At 30.6% G+C, this 25,897-nt stretch overlaps 1 protein-coding gene across 9 annotated transcripts in view; it reads right to left on the reverse strand.

The window, feature by feature from the left end:
* The window catches only part of LOC148611732 (breast cancer anti-estrogen resistance protein 3 homolog), a 48,391-nt gene that overhangs the window by 9,900 nt on the left and 12,594 nt on the right, over positions 1-25,897 (reverse strand). For 4 of the 9 annotated variants that reach the window (XM_088592573.1, XM_088592572.1, XM_088592570.1 and 1 more), the window contains exons 2-4: positions 3,696-3,813; positions 1,634-1,745; positions 812-860 (exon numbers count right to left, since the gene is read on the reverse strand). In XM_088592573.1, the coding sequence (XP_088448699.1) occupies positions 812-860; positions 1,634-1,745; positions 3,696-3,813 (279 nt within the window). Of the gene's footprint in view, positions 1-811; positions 861-1,633; positions 1,746-3,695; positions 3,814-5,542; positions 6,544-15,268; positions 15,456-17,159; positions 17,431-21,911; positions 23,599-25,897 lie in introns of those variants that run through there. The other 5 variants (XM_088592569.1, XM_088592568.1, XM_088592571.1 and 2 more) reach the window with 5 other exon arrangements.

Consider the following 25,897-nt stretch of genomic DNA (forward strand, 5'->3'; position numbering starts at 1 on the left):
GTGACGTAATTAACAAGGATGTAACAAACGTCACAACATAAAATTAACGGGGTCATTCTCTGGGACAAACAACATGACAGTTTTTTTAACCCAATTTAGGTGTTGCAATACACTAAACATGTTTTTCAGTGTCTTGTCTCATAAAACAGTTGTTTTGCCATACCTGATAACCTGACCATTACAGGATAAAATACTAAGTTTACAGGATTGTTAAGAAGAACAGTTGTTTTGGTGTTGATAAAAGAGAAAATAATTTTTATGCCTATGAGAAATGAAATAAATTCTAAAATAAAAAATTGTTTCACCTTACTTTTATGCATTATTATACTATAACCAAAGTCGACAATGATTTTTTTGTCTGATACATAATCTACGCAATATTTTTTTAGAATTGAAATCACCACCTGATATTGTGGGGTTGACAACCCCATTTGTAACAACTGTCATTAAAGTATTTGACATTTCAAGTTTTCTTTTCACTTACCAAAATTGTTGTACAAAGTAAATTAATATATAGTGCAATAATGCTATTTTTCTCTTCATTTCTGCAACATCATAATTTTATATAAGTTTACGAACATGGAGGAACCAAATGATTCAAACTACAACACCAAATTGGATTTAACAAGGCAGCCCATCTACCACCCATTAACAGAACCCTTAGAATTGGATTTAACAAGGCATCACATCTACCATCCATTCATTAACAAGGCAGCCCATCTACCACCCATTCACAGAAGCCTTAGAATTGGATTTAACACGGCAGCCCATCTACCATCCATTAACAGAAACCTTAGAATGCCCTACTTACTGAGCTGATGCACTGTTACTTCTCTGTATGACTGGGGCTGCTTTATAACCTGAAATGTTTCAAATTCCATGGAGATCAGAATACATGGTTATGTTGTATTAATATTTAGATACATCAATAAAGGTATATACAGCCTGAATTAAACAAGAATAGGTCTAATATAGAATAAAAATGTCAACCTACTTCCCCTTTCATTTCAATACCTCAAGTCCATATTTATGAATAATTTGTCAAAAATTAAAAACTGATTGAATGTTACAGAGATTTCAAAAATAGGACATAAATTGAATATTAAATGAAATTCCGCCATGTAATAGTGAAAAAAAAGGCCATGGCAAAATGCAAAAACTCAAAAACTAAATTTTGGATTTTGTTGAAAATCATAAATTGTCAAAGTTTAAAAAAAAATTCATTGATCCATTCTCAAGTAATCATCTGAAAACTGTCATGGGACATGCAGACAGACAGACAGATGGAGGGACTCACAACTTTTAGGAGAGTATCATATAATACCTCACCCCTTTGGTCAGTGGGATATAAAAACAGTTGCTTACTATTGCCCAAGTTTTACCATGTACTGTACAAGTACTGTGAACATAATAATATACACGGTTGCTCATTTTCCCAGATCCTGTGAAGTGAACGTTATCATGGGTATCAATTTTTGCAGTTTCAAATAATGATGAGCATTATAAAGTGTTAAAAATCATTTTCACTGGTATTGAATACTGCAGTTTTCTGTCCACCACAAAAACAGCAAAAAAGTTGTATACAATTTATTTACAGTAATGAAATCTTTTATGAATTTTACAATTACAATACCTCTTTCATATCTGTCCTTCAGCAGCCTGAGGCTGGAGACTATCTTTGCTCTATGTGCTCCATTCTTCAGGCCTAAGTCCCTGATATCAGCCTCACTAAGGAATATCAAGTCCTACAAGTTAAAAATTAAACACCTTATACTAGGACTGATATAACTTGATACATGTAGATGATGACATAGTAAAACATACAAGTATTAATACATCAGGTCTTTCTGGAGTTACACTATCATTGGAATAACAAACAGTGTCAAAAATCAGACAATTCTTAAATACATTACTCCTTCAATAAAGACTTGAGTACTTCAACTGCATTTAAGAGAATTCTAATTGTGTTGTGCATTTTGAGGGCTGAATTAAAGAGTTTCAGAAAATCTATCAGAGAGACAACATCAGTTTGTTAAACCATGTATATCCCTATTTTAAAAGCAAGAAAATTGTATTCTTATGTTAAATGCACTAAAAAATTTCTTATTGGTTGAAATGTATTGGAACACATTACATCACATCACTTTAAGTTATGTTTTTAGTGTCTCGACTTCACTTGTAAAGCATAAATCACTAATGAAATTTGCATGACTGTACTTTATTGTAATTTTCATTGTTTCAGAAGACTTCATAAGTATGTTATTTACCTTGTGTTTATTAAATAAAATATATTTAAACTAATTGAAGATAGCATGTGCTGGCAGTGTGACTGTATAAAATGTGTTCCTTCATGAATTCGTTCTATTGTGGAATATGAGCAATGCCTAAAAGGAACGGTTTCTGGGTAGTCCTTTTGTGTATTTTGTGTGTCGTTCTTGTAATGTTTGACTTGCAGTGTAATTGACATCTCCACCAATCCTAACCACGAAAACCACGGAAATTGGTACCCCAAGTTCAATAGTACTTTAACAGTATAGGAATAATGAATTAGTGAACAAATGTAAAAAGGAAATAAATACAAATAAAATATGAATAAAAAATAAAAATATTGAAATATAAGCCCAAATTTTCGGTCTTACGGCCATCGTCAGGGGCAAAAAGTATTGAGAAGAAAAACTGTCAATCCCTAATGCAGAGACAAGGTGCCCTTCAAAATCGATCTTGATTATTAAGATTATAATATAGCCCCACTCTTATATTAAGTGGGCTACAATAACCAAGCTTATTTTAGAGTCTATATATTATATTTCTGTTTTCTTACTGTAATACTTCTGTATTGTGTCACTCCACTGAAGAATCTTTTTTTTTTGGTTCCTTACATTCATTATATACATACTCAATGACATTAAAAGCAAGCTTCTTTTCCATTAGCAAGTCTTTGTTAGTTATAGGAAGTTCCTTAATCCAAGGTCATAGATTTGTTCAATGTTTATGAATGTTAACAAAATATTCCTGCTTAAATATCTAAACATATGTAAGATCTGTCAGCAAGCATGAGTATTTAGACTGCAGGTGTACTTGATGTATCTCTTATGGGATTTTCATTCATAAGTTGATAGTATCATGAAAACAACTCAAGGAAAGTGTGCTACTCTTGTCAAAAGCAAAGAAAAAAAAGGACAATATAGAGAAAACATACTTTAACTAACCAGATCTGGTGAAAATTTTGCATTAATTTGATTGAATTTTTTAGAGGACCATGATTTGCACATTATCTGAACAAAAACACTGATACACTGTAAAAAAATGATTTATCTCCCCTTTTCCATGACCAAATCAATACATTACAGATTTGAAATTTCAATTAATTTGCAAACACAATCTCATTTTTTTGAGCCAATTGGTCAAGACGTTACAAAGATATAAAAACATATAGCAGCCCATTATCAACGAAGTCAAATACTTTTTGTACAAATAAAAAAGGTAGCATCTTCTCTCATTGGCAAAGCCTAAAATCATATTATTTTCCCTTGAACTTCATACCATCGCCATCACAAATTTATTCACTATTTATCCGTTTTACAGACTTGGAGCAGATGGACAGTGAATAGTTACAGTGTAGATTTATAAATAAATTAATACAGATAGACTTGTAGCAACATTAATGCCATAACTTTTCTGTTTTATCTCCTTACCTCTACCCCATCATAGGTATGGAAAAGATAGTTGTATTCTGACATGCCTAGTGCTTCTAACCATGTTGGTATGGCTATGTGTTTGTGTGCCATCACTTGTTGTCTTTCTAACACAATTCTGATATGAGAAAAAAATTAATAATGTTAAAAAATGTGTTAAAAAATTAACAATGTTAAAAATTGTGTTAAAAAATTTACAATGGTAAAAAATTGTGTTAAAAAAATACATGTATGTGTTTTTAACAATAACACAGTTTAAACCTGAAAATAAAAAAATCAAACAGGATACAACCTTAAAATCTTTCACCAAGATTGTGAATTTGGCCCTTGATACTTCTACATGTTTGTATGACTTAGTGTTACATGTAACTAGAAATTATGCATATAAAATTATTGTCTGGTGAAATTTGCTTAGACACAAACTGACCAAACCTATCCTATATACCAGTATTCCATCACTTTACACAAAACCATTCACTTCCTTTCCCAATATTATAGAAAGATCTTGTGTTCTACAATTTTTTTAAAACTTAAAGAATTTAAGCATGGCATTTTACATAATGTGACCCGGCCCTCCTCTTCGTAAAATGTTGACCAAAAATTTTTAAAACTTACAACCAAAATATTTGAAGAAATATAACACTTGATTAAGATAAGCTAAAGTGATACAAATACTAATTGAACATAAAGTATATACAAAAGTCAACAGTCAATGCACTATAATGACTGCAGTATTTACACTAGGGTTTTGACCTATAACTTTAAACACAGCTATTACTCCCATTACACCCTATTATTAAACATTAACTTGAGAGATGACATAGCACATCTATGATTTGCCATGTACTAAAAAGAATGTAACTTTGGGTGTCAAATGGTATTTGGAATGCAGTTCTAAAAGGGGCAAACCCTGGACAATTTAGATACTTCATTATTTGTAATGATTTCTATTTCAAGGCTGTATAGTTATGATAGACTGTTGCTTTTATTTTGAAATTCTCAACCAAATTGAGCAGCATTGGATATGACTGATGAATAATAAATTCAATCCCTTAGATACTTCAAATAATCCCCTAATTTTTGGAGTAATTTTGCTGAAAGTTTGTCTATGGCACTATAAGTCACCAACAGATACATGCCAATTAACCACATTAACTTATTATCAATATATAATTATCCATCCAAAGTAACATCCACCTAATTAGCCCAATTACACCCAAGCCTAACGGCAGGTGAACAGCAAAAATAATGTTCTCCCATACGTTAACAGGTGAGAATTAGACAATCTATATAAACAGGTACAAGTTATTAGTTAACTACTTATCAGCATCCAATCATTCATTTGCCTGCTTTTTTTACAAGGTTCAAAGCCTGGCAGAAAAATATTGATAAACTAATGATGAAAAAAGATAAAATCACATCTTCCGCTGTAAAGATAAGAGACAGCAGGGGAGTTGTCATATTTATTTTGATAGGATGCTATTTTAGTTGTTTCATTTGTGTTTTATGACGCATTAAATCATATTTTGCAGCAAATGATAATTTGAAGAAGAAAATATTTATTTCAGGGGAGATAATTCAATTTGAATATTGGTATGTTGTTCACACCAAAAGAATTCAATTAAGGCTTCAATATAAATCTTCTAATCTATATCATAACACTACTTAGCTATTTGTAGCACAATTTATGTCTTGGTAAAGTGAAATCCAGACATGAAGTACAAATCACATTGATTAAGCATTCAAATGTTGTACAAGTTACAATGTACTTTAAAAGGGTTAGAAAAAGTCAATAAAAAAAAATATCCTGATAAGGTGTTAAATATTTTAAGAAGTTGTTTGTTTACCTGCATAAGTCATTAGAGAGTTCTTCAAGCCTCTTTCTTCCTGTGTTTAACTGCCTCGTTAATTCCATTTCAATTTATTATTTCCTTTAAAAGCTAAACTTAAATGTTTTCTTTCTTTAAACATTCAAGTTTGAATGTTTTTACAGAATGTAACAAGTATTTGGTTTTCCCAAGAGTCAATAACATCTAGAATAACGAATTTCCAATTTAATCTTACAATATTTCACCATTAATCTATAACACTACAAAACCATTAATTGTTACAGGCTAAACCCCGCTGTTTCCCACTTTTCCTCATGGAATTGGTGATTGTCCAATTACATGCTATTTTATCTCTGTATCCTTTATATTATGTCACCGTATGGATAAAAGAACAACTACGTCCAATTAAAGCTATTTTTCTCCTAGAATCAACCTGTTAAATTTCCTTTGGCAAACAGAGTTTCATAATCTGTTGGATCTATATCCGTTACAGAACCCTCCATTACATCAGTAACACTTAGTATCACGCTAAAAAATCTTTTTATCAATCTATTTATTCCTGCATTTGCAGGATGAAGATGATGATGATGGTGATAAAGTTCAGATTTATTTATGAAAAATTACTGTAATCGCCTTCAGATAAGACCTTCATCTTTTTCCTAACAAACATTCAAAATAAGCATATTTTCCCCAAGATACTGCATCAAATAAAGTAATTAAACTGTAAACACCATTAGAAAAATCCTGATTCAAAAATATAGTCCATAAATGGATATAATATCATTTTATCAATATTAAAAAATGTAAATTATGGATATTCATTTACACTTTAAACAATCCCTGTAATGAAGCTGGTTTTCCAATTACGATATAATATTTCACATGCACTTTCATCCTGAGCACTTTGACATTGAATAAAACAAACAGTTTATCTCTGTTTGTCAGTGTTATATTAGTCATAACTTCCAGATGCAATAACTATGTCAATTTCTCTATTTGAAAAATTGCTTAAACTGATATTATATGATATAATCTATTGTATTCAAAATGACACTAAATCCATCATCTGCACTTAATTTGATAAAAGTAAGAATTCAATTTTTCAATTTCCATTGTTAAAATGATAAATTAATGTTCAATTTATGAAAAGATATTCATTAATCGATTTCAATAGAATGCAACATCTTAAAAAATCCAAGTAAATTAAGGTTTGTCTCTTTACTCCAATATCAAGGATTTGGACTCAATTCAAAATTTTCACATAGTTAGAGTTCGTTTATCACTTGCTCTCTTTCATCAAATCCACTTTTTGATACAGAACAGTCAAACTGCAGTAGATTCTTTTTACATCAAACTATGTACATTCTCCACAAAGTTTATACCTTCTACCCTACGTAACTATGCCTTATCTCAACATTAACTCTGATACAGTAATTAAAATAAACTTGAAAGTCTTTTCCAAAACCTAGCATTGATCTATTGATATATTGTAACCCTCTTAGCTATTTCTAAATACAATTGTCGATCCAAAATTTTTAAATACTGTAGTTTAAAAATTCAAACAATAATTCCTTAAAATAAACTGCTTTTTTTTTTGTTTTACAACTTCCAAAGTCCAAGATTGTTTGATCAACTACAGAAAGTGAAACCAAGCAACATTTAATATTTGGTGAAATATGGTGACAAGTTAATCACAAAATGAAGTTTTTTCCACACGAAACGGCTTCATTAGTAATGTATAGACCTGTAATATTCACATTCATTGACAGTTCTACGATCGTATTGATATCAATTCAACTCAATACATGTATTTAGAATATGAGCACTTGTATATAAATACCAATATAACCACATAGAAAAACTAACACTTGAAAGTACTTGACAATCTCAGGGCGGTAAATATATACTTGTTTATTCCAAATGTTTGATTACAAATTCTCTTTAATTGGAAAGATCAATTAGAACGGAAATATTTTTTCAGTAAAACTCCCAGTAACCGTTGCAGTGTTGTCATACTGAGGTCATTGTCACTGCTCCATGAACCTTCTCAGAAGAATAGAAAAAACTATGGTCACTATTTTTACCAGAATTTAGCATTCATCCTTCTTTCTTTGAATGGAGATACTTTGGCCCCAAAAATATCACAAATTCCAAGGTTTCTTTATAAAAAGATAAATTGATATTTGAAATTTCTTTATTCTGGGTTTAAAGTCCATATAATTTCCCACAATCAAAACACAGATTTTGAGAACACCAAGATGATAAATGTCTACTAAGTGTTATTTCGTCGAATTTAACATCATCCAAAATAACAATTTAGGTTACTATAATGTGTAATTTACTCAATTTTAAATGTCAACATTATAAAACACTTCCAAAGAATTCACTGATGTGGAGCTACATGTACTTGTATTGTGCTTTAAATAGCACAAAATTGGGTTTGAACATTCAAATGATGCAAATAGAAGGAATTGACAATAGTCCAAAATTTCATTCATTATGAAGCTATCAAACCTATTCAAATAGTATTAGCATTTTGAGTTGAAAGACGTTTCACACCAATAAACAGCCATGAAAAGTCAAAGTTATGAAGTCAACAAAGATTTGTATAACCATAATAAGAAATTACGTAAATCCAGTACAGGTTTTAAGCTCTGATGGAGCAAAAATTTAACATTAAAATTTCATCTTTACCTGGAGAAGAAATTATGTAAGATTTGATAATGCAGATTTATATCAAGATTTCTTATCAAATTAAATAGCATAAAAATCAAATCATGTGAAAGTTTTTAGTGGAGTCCGAGTTGCTCATTTACTTTTGTTACTTTGTATGTATGATTTTAGCTACTTTATGTTCTTTGTTGTGTATGTCTGTTTTCCATGTCTGGTCTTTACTTTTGTTACTTTGTATGTATGATTTTAATTACTTTATGTTCTTTGTTGTGTGTGTCTCTTTTCCATGTCTGGTCTTTGTCCCTGGATTACATTCTTTTGATTACCGCTAAAACCTTGGTACCCTTGATTACTCTTTGATTACCACTATAACCTTGGTTCCCTTGATTACTCTTTGATTACCGCTATAACCTTGGTTCCCTTGATTACTCTTGCTCAAAGCTTAGACTCAGTGGATTTACAGACACATTTCACATAAATGTTCAATAAAATAGTCACTTTTAATATCATAAAAAACACTATTTTGAACATAATTATGTAAAATATGTAAACATAATGCAATAATTACTCAGTTTCATATTATCCAAAGTCAGGGTTTTTAGTCTTCATTTATTTTTCTTGTTTCACTCCCCAATGTGAAGTCAAAACTGTCACTTGGAATTGATTTTGCTAAACATAGAATAAAAGTATCCTTCATCTGTCATTTACAAATTTATGATTATATTATTAGTTTATAAAACTAACTTTTATCTGTGTAAAAACAAGATTTTTTCATGAGCTTGTCATGCCCTCTAAAACTTCAATACATTATAAATGGAAAGAATCAAGAAAATGAGTGTGATATAATAATGTATGAAATCCCAATCCATTACAAAACCTATACAATTTCATCAAAATATATCAAGTAGTCTAGTTTAGTGATCCAACCAAATCCTCAGATGGATACAAACTATCAATATATATTTTTAGGTGTTATTTCAGAGGGAGGACAGAAATCTAATTGAATTGAAGGGCTTGGCTGCTTTAACTTCATATGTACCTTCAATGTCAGATTGATTTTGCACAGCTCAAAAATGTGAACTTGAGATTTTCCTCCACCCCTTTCTCAAATCAAATTTCTACCAATCTGATTTCTTATAATTGGAGATTTCAAGAACACCCCTTTCTCAAATCAAATTTCCACCAATCTGATTTCTTATAATTGGAGATTTCAAGAAATTTTCAGGATTTGATGGTATTTCTTCAAAGGAGCCAACTTAGATAAGAGGATGAAAATTAGATACTTTGAAAGTACTATTGTTCATGGGGTACCAGTTTTCATGGTTTTCATGGGTAAGCTAAATCACAAAATATTGTTCCCAGTGAAAAGGAAATTTCCACTGATGTGTATGCTGAAAATCTCCATACCGCAAATTCACAAATCCATGAAATTGTGTTTCTTCCCTAATCCACACAAATTGGTATCCATGAATTAAAGTACTTTCACAGTACCTACTAACTAGAGGCTCAAGAGAGCCTGAATCGCTCACCTGGTTAACCATTTGCTTATTGAAAAACTTGACGAATGAGACAGGTTAAGTTAAAATCAACTAAATTGTCAAATGCAGGAAATGCTTTTCATAGCATTTTCATGACCTGAACCAGAATTTTGCTAAAGGCAACAATTTTTTGAATTTTTTTCAAAAACCTGTCTTATGACCCCTAAGTTCCATTTTTAGTATAAGCAGCCATATCTATTCACGGATTAAAAATCACAACAGTCATTTTGAGCACAATACACTAAAGAACTATAATGCTTATTTTCGTTCAGTGATCTTAAATGGTTTTAGAGAAGAAGATTTTCAAAGTTAAATATGTGAAAAAAAAAACAAAAAAACTGTTTCAGGGGTCGTAACTCCTATATCAATGAATGGTTTTGAAAATTTCGGCAGAGGTCCTTCTCATGATGCTGAACAATATTACCCAGCCAGAAATTTGCTAAAGGCAACGGTTTTTGAGTTATTTGCAAAAAACTGCCATCTGACCTGTATGTTCTATTTTTAGTAACAGCGGCCATATTTTTTCATGGATCAAAAATCCCAACAGTTATTTTGTGCAGAACACCCTATGGAACAAACATGCCAGTTTTAAAACCTGTCAGTCCAGTAGTTTCAGAGGAGAAGATTTTTAAAAATTTGTCCATGATGACGACGATGACGACAATGACGACAGACGCCAAGTGATGGCATAAGCTCACTTGGCCTTTGGCCAGGTGAGCTAAAAACCAAAGGTGTAATCACCACAGGGTTATGTAAAGTAAAAATTAAACTTATATTATAAACATTTTCATGAAATCTAATTAAGCAGTTTAGAGGGTGATACAGTAGAAATTCAATAAAACAAACATTAAATTTCATTCACCACCATTGAGAAAAATCACATGTCAAATTTAGCAGCTGAAGCATCTGAGATGACACCAATTAATATCAAATTTACAAAATACTACCATCTAATTATCTATACATAAAATTGATATGGTTTTCATGCATATTACTAAATATCAGCAAGCAAATTAACCAGGTGCACAAATGAACAGCTTAATGTTGCAGCTGATAAAATAAGATAAACAAGTCATTTCATATTTTGGTTATCAAAATTGGGTTATCTTTCTTTCCACAGCTACAAGATATGAATTTCTTTAGTTATCTTACTCAAATTTAAAGACAAAATTATTCATAAAAGCAAATACTTCCCACATTCTTTGCTACTTATTTGAAAGTGCAACTTAAAATACATTGTGTAAATAGATAAACCAAATGTCGAATCATTTTTACTACCTCCTACTCATCAAATTCTTGTCATATCCATTTTTTATACCCAAACCCATTTTTTAAACATTTCATGAACTTATGGTTAGATTATTGTTTACTTTGGAAAAGTTCAGGTTCATCTTACTTTGATTGAAAGTCATACTGAACAATCAACAATAAATTTTATGAACAGCTGTTTAAATTTTAGCAATCTAAGTCCAAAAACTCCTACACAAAAAATAAGAAAGCAGTGAAAAAATAAAGAATTATTACTTTCACAAAGAAAAACGATGTTCTAAGAATTTATATAATTTCTTCAAAGTACTTTAAAGTTATCATACAACATGAAAACAGATGGTTGGAAGGACAAATAAATAAAAAGATGGGCTTATAAAAATCAGTGTATGACATAAAATTGTCGGAGTACTTTAAAAAGTTTTTATGATATTTATTTTTCTTTCATACCAACTCTGAAAGAAACATGAATACTAAGATTTTGCAAAATTTTAAATTCAGAATTTAATGTTTAAAAGAGCCGTGGTTTTTCTCGTAATACATGTAATAACATGTGGTTTGTTCTAATAGCAAAAAAACGAAATGTATATCTTGGTAAACATGACAACAAAGTAATAATAAATGGATGTAAAAATTCCAGTTTACTTTTTATGACAAGTATACATTGCATGAGGTTAACAAGGGATTTGGATGTCAAAAATTATAGAGCCACTAACCTGTTAACATTGAAATGGCCCTATTTTGACTAACAATGTATATAGAATATCAAAGAAGTACCCCTTACAATTTTCAGACCTGAATATTGCCACCTGATAAAAATCCTGTCAGCTCCCTAGTGTACAATGTGTAATGAATGCACCTTACCATTGACTCTGAAGAACACCTTGGTTTGACTTAGAACATTTAATGACAGCACTCCATTTCTCCCAGTCACAATAAAGTGTCAAATTTTCTGCTTAAATTACTTACAATTGAAGTTTAAATACTTTGTTAAAGTAAATGGACACCAATTTTAACGGATGAGTTGACCACGATTAGCTTTGACAAAAGCTGGTATAAAAGGGGAGGTAATAATTGGGGGTCTCGGACCTGTCACCAATTATCGTTATTGTCAAATATCATGTCAAGAAGATACTTGAAGATAAATTAGAAAGTATCATTTGAAATAACATAACTATAGAATTTGTCTTCAAAGATGTACCAGTTAATAAACATTTTTTTCTGGAACTATGTTAAGGGTCATAACATACTAATGGTGGGGTCCAGAGATTTTCAAATGGAGGGGAACTAGAAGGGTTCAAGTCAAAATATAGAGCTTTGCTAAGCGCAGCATGATACAAACACAGTGATCAATCCCTGAACACCTCGGGCAAGTATGGACACAACAACTTGTTTGGACACATTACAGCACAAAATTGGAAATTCAAATCATAATTTTTTAAATCAGACCAAAAGTAAAATGTCAATTTTGTCCAGTATGGCTCCTTTGACCCCTAATAACTCAAAAACCCTAAGATGGTATCTTAAATCCTATTGAAAAATGTAGGCAGGGGTTTTCATATGTTCCAATGAAAAAAATTCTCAAATCGGACCAAAAATAAACAAGTTATTGTCTTGACATCAGGAAAATGCATGTTTCTGGCCCCCTAATTTCTATAAAGTTCAAGTCTTTACTCCCAAAATCAATCCAAGTCTGACCATTGTAGTGTAGAATATCTGGAGTTCTAAAGTTGAATTCCATGAAATGCTTGTTGTAGGCCCCTTTCTGGTCCCTAATTCTAACAGCTGGGGCTATAACCCCATAAATCAATACCAATCTTCCTTTTGTGCCTTGAAACTTTGCTATAAAATTTTATAAAGATCAACCAACTAATACTCAAGTTATCACACAAGAACCAAGTGTCTATGGACGCCGACAACGACATGGACAACACTGATGACAGCACCATACCAGTATACGATTGTAATTTTTTTCCAGTTGTCAAGTCCATGTAGTGAAAAGATTTCTTCCATCAAGATAAGAACACACTGTTGAATACTTCAGAAAATGTCCTTATGTTAAAGAATGGTATACTCTGATACTTCAGTCAAAAAGATGTCAGAAATGCCACCATCATATCAAGGAGAACTTGAGAGACAAAAACATACAATATCACATTCACAAGATGTCAGAATAAAGCTGGAAATAAATCCATGTGCCATGTCATTAAAAAGCAGAAAGAAATATCAAATGCACTCTTAAAATAACTGTACTGATATTTCATAATGCAGTAAACATCACATATTTTTAAGTAGCTGTCTTTGTAAGAATCATGCAAAATCTGAAAAATGTGATACACGCCAAAAAAGGCTACATATTTTTATTTTTGTAATTAAGTTGTTTCATGGGTCTTTATTATGAAATGAATAATTATTCTGTCAAATCTGCCTGCTCTTAGGAGATAATCAACATTGAAAATACAGTAGATTCTATAGTATTTGAGTGTCATTTAGAGTTATCTCCCTTACTTTTGAACTGTACAGTGCATTCTATATAATTTTCATTTCCTAAGAGCATGGGTAATATGAAAAACCACATGTTATTTTCTGTTTACTATGACATTTCAAACAAAATATCAAAATTAAAATATGTCGGCTTTTTACCCATGAATCACATTTTGAATGATCCTTAGCTGGAGTGCTACTTAAAAGTAAATTCATGTTAAAGCTGAACTGCATCAAAACTTAACGTGAACCAAACATGTGACTAGCAAAGACGCATTTTTCTGTATACTTTTAACACATCTGATATTGAAATATATCATATTTTAAAAGTGAGGTGTATTTGTTCAACAATTTACTGTTTAAACACCGGTAAAAGTAGGTTTGTATTACACAATGAGACCTGTATATATACCCTGGTATTCTCAACACAAATCTTCTAATAGAAAAAAATATCAATGGGAGTTTTCATCTGTTTATAATTATTCAATGCAAAATAAATATAATTCATGACATTTTAAACAAAATGCAAAAAAAAAAGAATTTATTAAAAAATTCCATAAAAAACAGACAATTCCAATTCAACAAAAACTATTTCAAGTCATTTTAATTAGATTTTGAAGTTTACCTACATGGAGACATTACATAACAATTTATTTACACAGGTAGACAAGATAAGTAAAATTGTATGTAAACAATTCTGAGTGTAATTTATCATCAACAATCTTTTATAATTGTGAATTACCTCCCCTATAATTGCCTTAATTCATTCAAATACCACATAGAAAGTCTGGTTTCTGTCAAAAGTTCTAACATATACACAATGCCTTCAATAACAATCTCAGTAATAGGAATTTCTCTAAACATAATGTTATAAATTAAACAGATATTAGTAAAAACTTTGTTTTTTCTAATAATTTTTTAGCATCTATGAGGGTTTCTTACCTGCTATAAATCTCAAGTGCATGACAATATATTTTAAACAATACAAGTGAATATGTCATGAATTGACAGCTCAATGAACCTACCAGTATTTTTTTACTTATTTGTAGAATACAATTCACTGGTCGAAAAGGGTTTAGTCCAGGATTTCAGGTTAGTGCGGTTGTTTAAGAAAGACTGTTTGCTGACCAGAGTAAATTTTTAGAAATAATCATACAAAAAAAAAAAGATTTTGTGTAAAAAAGAAACATGTTTCCTATTTCAGGGGAAGGGTATACTATGCTACTTGCACCTGATGTCCTCAGGACTCAAGATTTACTTTGTGAGAGTTATTAGGGACAATTCAATGCTTTAATTTCTAGGAGCATTAAAGTATTAATTATATTGTTGTGATTTTTCTTTGCATTGCATGTATATTTATAAATGTGAAATCACTGTCACAAGAAAGGAGACAAGCTTCTAAATCATCAAAACCTGTTACTATATTCAAAAATCTTTCTCACATTCATGACTGAGAAATATTCAGTACTTGCCATTCTAATTCTCTAACAGCAAAATTATTGGCAGACACTGTTTTCATAATGCTAAAATTATTCCTACATGCTGCTCAACAAGTAAACATTATTTCAAAGACTACTGAATACATAGAACTAATTTACCAAACCACTGCATTCAAGGACACATCACTTATTTACAAAATTTGAAATTTAAATCAGTCACTATCAAATCTCATATCTTACAAGTTATATATTTTGACAGTTACAAGTAGTCTGATATAATATACAACAAAGCTATGCCTCATAAATCAAGGTAAAAACTACCTCATAAATTAAAACCTCCTTACCTGCAGAGTGAATAATCAAAAACCTTCAAATATCTCCCCTTGGTGATTCTAGTAATATTTATGTCACCTCTATTGAATCAATACACAAGTTATGTCACAGATAGTCTGTCCCCGATAAAATTGTACCGAGGTCTAAACTTAAGTCAAGCTGAACACTGGCCTTTACAAAATTACAAAATTAAAATGTCAATTTTCCATCTTTCTAGACATCCAAGAACTCAATATAGGAGTTGACATACAATGAAGGACAAAGTCTTACCCTTTTCAAAGTCAGAAAATGTCGGATTTCAATGTGAGACATATAACAATATGTAAAGGGGCCAATAGGCTATGGTATTATAAAGTGAGTACAACACTTTATAAGAATCGTGCACCTGTACCTAGAACCATTATGAAGACTCTTCATTAAAGGCAAGTTATTGAACTTTTACATGGTATTCTCCTTTAATATAGATTTTAACTATGTCATTGGAAAATAGTTCTTGGCTTTTTTTTTTTTTTAAAGAAAACACAGTTTCAATTTAAATTTAGACTTTAATGTGATTTTTTACTTAACAATGGTGACAACTAAAAGGATTTGTTTCCCCTCCAGCAGTTCCTGACAAATTATCGTTAAATTGAGGAAACGAAATCATGTACATTTTATTTAATTTTCTCTTAAATAATGTGCTACTTGTACATTCATATTTTTTGGTAAAATAAATATTTTAGACAAACAGAATTTTATAGTATTAAGTGTAAGTGCTCTGGATTTCTGAAATATAACACCTTAATTTACATATTTAATTTTTCCTTGGCTTATTTTGACATGCTGCAAGTGATGAGATATTGGAGTTCTAGAGCTAATACTGGAAACTGAAACGAGTTTTACTTAGGAAGTTACTAAAAAGTTTGAATTTTTTTTTTGAAAAATTTATTTGTTGTTGCATGATCCTTAGATGGAGTTGTAATTTAAAATATTAAATATGCATGTAGATATAATGATTAAAATAAATTGACAATACAGTTTACCACAGTCTGACATGTTTGTTTAGCTGTTTCCTAATATTTACACACTTCAAACTTGAATGGAACAAATGTTATATTTTGTCAAAATCTTCCCCTGGCACTTGAGCAACTGTTGTTCACTATAATTATCCTAAATATCTTTCATTCTAATTACCCATCTGTTACATCATAACAGAGGTGTTTCACTTTTATAAGTACTTTTTGTCATTCAATCAGCATTTTGGTTAATTAGGTTTTACAAAGTTTTACCAGTACTATTGTATACAGTTCAATTTAGCAATAGAAGTTACTTTAGTAACAAAGGAAAAATATTATGTAGAATCTTGTTAACTGGTATTTCTATCATATATGAACAATCTAATGTAAGTCAAAATGTATTAAATATTTGAGTTGCAATATTTGCAATATTCATAATGTACACAAGACCTCAAATCCAATGCATAAGAAGAGCAAACCAGCTTTATATTTTTAATCCAAACTTTTGTATGAGAATATTCTGTTATCAGTATACAGTCCAATAAGATTTTCATTACCAATGGCTCTTGGGATGTTTTGGCCCTATACATCAGAAGCCTTATGACACCCTTAATTTTAACAATATGTACAAACATAAAAAAACAAAAATAAGCTCTCAATCCTAACTACATTGTATGGTTTCAGTCTGATTTTGTTGAAAAATCTTCTGGTTTTCACAAATAAAATTCCTTAATGCTAAAATGTGAACATAAGTTCCATATGGCATTTTAGGCACAAATCCATAAAAAATTACGGTGTTTCTTTAATATTCCATAAAAAACTCATAAGGCAATGAACTGAAATGTTAACCATACATTCTTCAGTTAAAAGTTATACAAAACCAAGGAAATGAAATATAAACACTTACCGTGATTTTAAAGATGGTCTCATTTATAAATATCACTATTATATTTTGTAAAAAAATGACAAAATGACCAAACTTCATAAAAGAAAGTACTCATAATACTTTATATGTACAAATAATGAACTAATTACCCGTCCTTAAAACTAGCACACCTGAATGACGACGAAGTTTTGGAGTATTCGATCATAATATTTAACGCACCTTTCTACGTGTGTTAATGTTTTAAGGTAATAATGTGTGTCACATTAAGGGTCCCACGTACCTGTCAGTTTATACTTTTTTTCAGTAATCACTGATTTATATAGAATTAAATGCATGTTGTGGTTTTGTAAGTGACAAATTATGTAATCAGATATTAGCAGATAAATTAACTTTAGAAGTAACTGTCTGCGGTTTTGACATGCAATTCTAAGTTCTAACAATATGAAATGTTTTAAACTGCTAAAACCTATCCTTACTCTGAGAATATACATGTATACTAGTTATTTATACCAGGCCTATATTCAAGGAAAGGTGTGTCATGTGCACACCTCCCTCCCCCACCTCCTCTAAAATAAATGAAACTAAAATGATTTATCATAGCTGCATAGCAATGAAATGTCACAAGCCACATTTACTAAACTGAGAAGAGAAAAGGACTAAAATATTTTAAATTTTCAGCAGTTTTTTCATGGTGTATTCTGGTAGCATCCATCATGGACTATACTAACCTGCAGTTACTTCATATTAGAAACCTGCCAATCAGTAAAATAAACATAACATTTTCCACAGCAAAATACCATGTACTGTAACCAGGAAAGCACAGTGATTTGAATATATAAAGTGCCACAAATATTTTCATCAAGGAAGAAGAAAATTTAATCCTAATAAAATGTATGGTATTTTAACCTGTGTTTAAAATATCTGTTGTTTACTAGTACTTATTTCATTAGAAATGACAATGAAAAGGATGTCAGTCTCTGATAGTTATAAAAACAATGAAAATTGTCTAAACTGAACTCTGAATAATCTGAATACCTGTCTAAACCAAACCCTGAATAATCTAAATACCTTTCTAAACTAAACCCTGAATAATCTGAATATCTATATAAACTAAACTGAACCCTGAATAATCTGAATACCTGTCTAAACTGAACCCTGAATAATCTGAACACCTGTATAAACTGAATATTGAATAATCTGAATACCTGTCTTAACTGAACCCTGAATAATCTGAATACCTGTCTAAACCAAACCCTGAATAATCTGAAAATCTGTCTAAACTGAACCCTGGATAATCTTTATACCTCTCTAAACTAAACCCTGCATAATCTGAATACATGTCTAAACTGAACCCTGAATAATCTGAATACCTGTCTAAACTGAACCCTGCATAATCTGAACACCTGTATAAACTGAACATTGAATAATCTGAATACCTGTCTAAACTAAACCCTGAATAATCTAAATACCTGTCTAAAATAAACCCTAAATAATCTGAACACCTGTCTAAACCAAACCCTGAATAATCTGAATCCCTATCGAAACTGAACACTGAATAATCTGAATACCTGTCTAAACTGAACCCTGAATAATCTGAATACCTTTCTAAACTGGTCCCTGAATAATCTGAATCTCTGTCTAAACCAAACCCTGAATAATCTGAATACCTGTCTAAACTGAACTCTGAATAATTTGAACACCTGTCTAAACCAAACCCTGAATAATCTAAATACCTTTCTTAACTGAACCCTGAATAATTTGAACACCTGTCTAAACCAAACCCTGAATAATCTGAATATCTGTCTAAACTGAATGCTGAATAATCTGAATACCTGTTTAAACTGAACCCTGAATTATCTGAATACCTGTCTAAACTGAACCCTGAATAATCTGAACACCTGTCTAAACCAGACATTTTTTTTTTAAATCCCTTTATATCAATTAAAATGTATTTTGAACCTTAACAACTGTATAAACTGAACCAAGTTTAATGTAAAAAAAAGGCTTAGGTTTAGTTAGGTTGTACACATTATAAGAGTTTCAAAAGCAGTTGATTTAAAGCAGACAACTTTAAACAAGGTTTCCAATAATTAATTATAATTAATCTAGTTCATATCTTATTGCTTGAAGTAATTACATCATTACATTTTATTTTTCAACATTTTGGTTAAATACACTTGTATACCATCAATAAGTTATCAAAAGGACAAGGCTATTAACGGTTCATGATTTCATATCTTACAAGTTTTACAGTCAACAACAGAACAGGTTCATTCATACATCTCGTGAACATGGTACACCACAACTAGAACCTATTTCTCTCACAAGAAATGACGAACAAGTTTTAGACTGAAATTATTACTGGTGGATTAGGGGAGGTTTTGAATCTTGCTGCAAATATGGCCCTAATGTATAATATATAAGCCAAACAATTTTTAGACTTATTTCTGGTAGATTGGGAGATTTTAATCTTGCTGCATGTATGACCCTTGTATAATATATAAACAAATATGTTTTCAAATTCTAAATTAAGGTATTTACTTTCTTTGTCAAATGTCAGAACAACATACCCGTACTTAGTCATCACTTTGTAAAATCTCTGCATAGACAAATTGCACCAGAGGAAGAAATAAATTTCAATAATTTCTCAACTTTGACTACCACAATCTGGAGGAACATATTGTCCTATATATGTTGACAGAAGAAGGGAGGGAAATTATATCTGTGAAACTTCACCACAAAACAAAACAGACACCTAGCCATTAGCATCTAACTAGAAAGGAGTATCATCTAAATTAGATAATTAACCATGACAAATTTCCATCTCTCTTTTTTGCTTCCAGACACTGATTTCCTGAGAAGTTGTTTATTTTTTCAACATTTCATGTCTAACCAGTTTTGCAGTCAACCATTGATCAAGTTCAAAAATACATCTGGTAAACCTAGTATACCACAACACAGAGATCTGAGGTTTTCATGGATGCAAAGACATGTGCAATACAACTTTCTCTTAAGGAAATTGACAAATTGCATAATTAAGCCATTGAAGTTAAAAACAGATTTTAAACAAAATGTCTTTTTTTCTGCAAGAGTGCAGATAAGTGAAATTGAAGATCAAGACTGTTCAAAAGAGGCCTCACTGAGAAACTATTTGGAAACTTTCCACGAACTTAGCAAACAGAGCTCATGATTTATCATTCCCAATTTTCCAAAGCAAGTGAAATTTATCCCAGGAAAAGTTACCAATAAAATATTTGCATGTTGATGAAAACAAATAATTCATGCCACACTAAGTCTCAGTGGAAAGCAGAAAATTTCAAAAAACACATAAACACTACTGCAGAATTATCATGGCGACAAAACATTTAATTAAGAAAAAATGTCAACTTCTCTGGAAGGCCTTAAAAAAATTACTTTAACAATATCTTATGCAGTAACGTCATATTAATCTAAGAGACTATTGACAACCTCTTAACTGACTTTTATGAAACTTATACACAGGTGCTGTACAAGATTTCCATTCTTTGTATCACTTGGCAGTGAAGCCTCTACACAGATGGTGTTAGAGATGTTTGCTCTTGGTACATGTATAAGACAGAAATCAATTTATTTTTATGATGGAATACATTAAGGTCAAGGCCACTGTTACTAAAAATATATATCATGAACAAACTGTCATTTAATATGCTAGGTAGGAGACTCATGTTCAACACATAAGTACTCTAACAGAAGGCATTTACATCAGAATTTCTCAATTCATTACTGTGGGAAAAAAAGCCATAACTATGGAATTATCATTATGATATAAAATCTACTACAGATGAGGCATCTCCTTGACACTGATAGACCTAATCATTATCACATAACCTTGTAATTACAACAGAAGTGTAAGTTTCTCTGGTCTCTGATTTAACAGTTGTTTCTTCTATAAGGATGACTAAACTATCTACTGATGTCTTTTACAGAATACCAAATGAACGTGCACATGCACAGGAAACTTCAAACTGTAATTACTTAAGTCAGCGCAAAAGCACTGTATGTTTCCTTCACAAAAAAAAAACAAAACAGTTCTCTCAAAAAGCATTAATTATAAAACTTTTCTTAAAAAAATAATATCAATCACAAAAAATGCAACAGAAATGAAGTAAAGCAACTTCATTAAATCATGGGTTATACATCTATGATCAAACTTTTTTTAACATGATTATTAGAATACTAGTACATGTAATTCACTACAGATTTAAGAGCAAGAAAAATTATTCAAAATTTTATTCAAGCATGGACAATTTATAATAATGCTCAGTATTCATATCTAGACAATGAATTCAACACTGCAAAACAGGAATATGTATTCTTGTTTAAACTTGTACACAGAACTGACAGCAACTACTAAAACAGTAAAAAATGCATCTGGAAGTATAGGGTAATCCCCAAGTTGAATACTCAGACTTTTGAATATCCATTACTCTTTAAAAGAATTCTTGCATGTTTAGTTTTTGCATCTGTAAGAGAACTTTAACTTTTAAAATTGCAAACACTTTAATTAGCAAGTACTAACAGCAGTAGATTAGTAATGTAAATAATATTGCAAAAATAATTGATACCCAAATTCAGTACACTTCTGGACCTCATTGCACAAAGCTCAATGATGTTTAAATTGAATATTTTTTATTCATTTCAACCAAGTTGTCAATAAATAAAAAAATATTTCAAAAATATTCCTGAATGAATAATTGCTTGCTAATCCACATTTCTGTCCAAATAAAAACTTACCCATATCCTCCACCCCAATCAAATATGAATGTATCCATATCTATAATGTGTCTTCACCAAAATAAATATAAAGTTCTAACTCAATTCCTCACCAACACTACAATAAATCTACAGGGATATAATATATATGTTCACTTCAAAGAAACTTCTGTATATTTTATCTTCTATTTTCCAGCCCAGTTTCCAATTGCAAATAATCAAAGTCTTGCATCAATTAAATAATTTGCAAAAACAGCTTTCAAAATATACAATATATCCATAAACATGCCAATTACAATTAAGAAAGTAAAATGTTCATCTGTCAATTTGAGGGTCTGTCTACAAGTTTTTATGTTTCCGTAATCCAATATATAAAAAATTATTTCATAATTTGAAACTTATTTATTTTGAACTATTCTCCATTTTCAATGACTTTTCTCCAATCAGAGAACTCATTCTATAACTAACTTGAAGCAGGTAATTCTCGTATGAGTAATTAACTAATTTAGTGCCTTCTTTCTCTTGTCTTTCAACGAGTATGTAATTTCCATGTGTAACATGTAAATTGCCATAAGTTCTGAAGACGGTTCACTGGGTGGCAGACTTAACTGCAAACAAAGGCGTCAAATTTCCCTCAGCATCTTTCATTAGCTTCCTTTCTTAACAAGAATCTATTAAGTCTTAAGTAAACAATCACATCCTCAACTCGTGCATCATTTCAATAGCCTCTTAAATAAGTTAAATGAGTTCACATCTCTGGTTTAAAAAATTGGAATCAAGATTGTTTTCCCGCAAAAAAATAACAGTCAAGTCTTTAAGTAAACCCTCCATCTACTGCTTAAACTGATGCAGTAAATACTCAATCAGTTTTAAGTTTAGATATAGTTTATATTGGCCATGTTAAATATCATATGGTCAATTTAGTTTAATCAAGTTTTTAACTGGCATAAAATTTCTATTTAATTTCATGATAGTGAATAAATCTTCCTGTTAATAAATTAATATCTTATCACTTAAACAGAAGACCATTATACAGAAAAACTTATCACTAAATGCCACTTGTAGCTGGAAATTGAATCAATTAGAATTTAGTAAGTTATCAAATTTGATCTTCAGTGCTTCAATGGTAAGATAAAAAACAATCTTATTTTTCAACCAATTTTTTCACTTGTTGCACAGCTGCACTACATACATCTGAAAGAAGACCTCAAAAACTCGATTATCTTGCAAGTCAAAAAATTACGAACATTGATGAAGAACAAAAACTAGCTTAGCTACAGTAAATCTCTCTAAACAACTTGTGTCATGTTTTTTTTTCTCCTTGTACACGAAGACTAATGTTTCCCCTTACATATTGTCATATGAACATGTAGGCTTCCACTAGAACATGAAAAACAGACAACATGAACATCTGTATTCTAACACATGCAGACTCATCCCAGCTTTTATTCCTGCTTTTTCACTTGATCTTCTTAGTAAAACCTAACATTTCACATCAGTTTCTATCAGTTTCATACCATGCACATAATTAGGAAATGCTTCTTTAATGAAATTATAATGTGAAACATATTCCTGTGCAATACACTTTGAACTAGTAATTAAATTATCAGTGCAGTAATACAGGTTATTATATCAAAAAGATAAAATCCTCAATGAAAAAGTTAGAACCTGTTGAAACCATCCCTTTTACATTTGGTATTCCTTGTGAACTTTGCAAGTTATGATAGTCAACAAAAGACTGGAGTTAATATTTGAAATATAATATCCCTTATACAATAACATACATCCTTGGATCTTTATTACAAAAATGTACAGATAAAGAATAACATTTGTGAAATGATCCTCAAAATATTCAAGTAGCTGAGTAAACTGACAAGATATATGAAGCATAGACTTGTCAGTTCTTTTTTATGTGTTAAAATATGCTGGACAAAAAGTTAACACACATATTCATTTACATGAATCTATTCTAAAAACCAACAACCTAAATTTATTATCTCCACTTTAAAAAGAGTGTTAAAAAGATGTTTGCATTGCAATTCTCAAATTTGAATTTCCCATTTATTTAAAATTCTGAACTATAGAGGATTCTTTCACAAGTTAAAAGCAAGCCATAATTCAGTTTCTTTAAATATCAAAGGAGGCAGTCACAAGTTCATTTTATTCTTTGAGTAAGTAGCTAGACGAAAAGTAAACTGAATTTATAAGTACTTATTTAGGTTATACAAACATTAACTTATTGAATACCATTACACACCCGTAATTAAAAAAATATATAGTATCATGCATACATGAAATGGACAATGGAAAGAATGCTTTGCTTATGTAGATAGCATTTATATGAGAAACTGACTGCCCAAGGAACAGTGTTATTGCCTTAAATCGGGATAACTCCTTGAGGCATAGGTGAGGGCATTATCATTGTTGAAGGAGCAATATCACTTTCCAAGGTCATTCTATTTATCTACAATCTATAAAGACAACTATATTGAATGTTTATTTCATTGAAGAATCTCCTAGTACAAATTGGTGAATTTTTACATTAGTATATAGATAGAGGTATCATTACTTTTTACATTTTAACACTTTCTTTCTTGAAGAATACCATTATTTAATATCAGAGAAGAATAGCTACTCTTATTGGTTAGAATATGGTCATGTGGCATTCATTAATATGGGTTGAAATTCTGCAAAATAAGGTTCCAGTAATTATCCCATGGTAATGCCTATTACCCCTGGGACCATTTAGTTGGCTACAAAAATAAAATCTTTATTTATGTCTTTCCAAAATATCCCTCAAAACAGAATTTTTTTTTAAATGATTTATTAGGCAACATAAGAATTAAAGCAATATGCTCCTAAGGGCTAAAAATAATATTCTTAATTCAAATTATCTTTTAATCTTCATAACAATTCAGAAAAGCTAGCAAAACTAGTATGATTTAATATAATCCAGATACTAATGGGTAGCCATTCCTAAAGTCCAATCCATACAAGACTTTACCCCTTACCAATAGTAAATAAAGCCACCAAAAAATGGGATATAAAATAGACAGTACATCCAATCAAAGCTCATTAATAATGGGTGTTCTCAATAGGTTTCAACAAGTCGAGTTTTTTAGTTTTTTATTGAGATAAAATTTTTGGCAGCCAATTCATATCTTTAATTTCTTTATCATAGAGCTCCATGCATCATTTCACGTACATAATAAACTTGATTAGCTGTATTTTATACTGTCTATATCTGCCCATTCTTTCATTTTAACCTGCTCTGATACCAAACATCTTTATACAAGATTCATCATCCATACCAAGAGTTTACCTATCTCCACTGAAACTTCCTATTTTTAGCAACAATGACCTTGGACAGAAATTTTTCAAGGTGATAAAGACTTAAAAAACAGTTTTTTAGAAGTATTTAATGCAAAAGTAATCTCTAAAACATGGTGTTAAATCACAGGTTACTAACTTCAGGGTGTTCTTATTTTCTATATTTTCACGCTGGACAAAAAACCATGAAATATAAAACGCGTGATATTGATTTTTAATGCTATATAATGCTAAACATTTTTTTGAAACCATGAAAATTAATACCTGCAAATATGTTCACTTGATAAAATCAGCAAAAATTAGCTAACATGAAAATTTAATAATACTATTACAGTAAATAGCTGAATGCTTCAAATCAAAATCAGTGTTTTTTTCTGTTTAATTGTTTTGGTTCAGTCCTATTACATTTGCAATACTGCACATAAAGCTGAAACTCACAGTTTAAAATTGAGTCAAACTACAACGAAGAAGAAATATTGCAGAACTAATTAAACCTGGCATATGCTTTTACACAGTTGGTCCCATATAGTACCAACTTACAAATCAAGGGAACCAGGATTCTAGTGGAAATCAAAAGAATGTAATCCACAGACAAGGACCAGACATGGAAAACAGACACACACAACAAAGAACATAAAATAACCCAAATAATACATACAAAGCAACAAAAGTAAATG

The sequence above is a fragment of the Perna viridis genome, chromosome 7 (assembly GCF_037379345.1).
Source record: "Perna viridis isolate PV_CMFRI_1.1 ecotype Kerala chromosome 7, ASM3737934v1, whole genome shotgun sequence".
Lineage (NCBI taxonomy): Eukaryota > Metazoa > Mollusca > Bivalvia > Mytilida > Mytilidae > Perna > Perna viridis.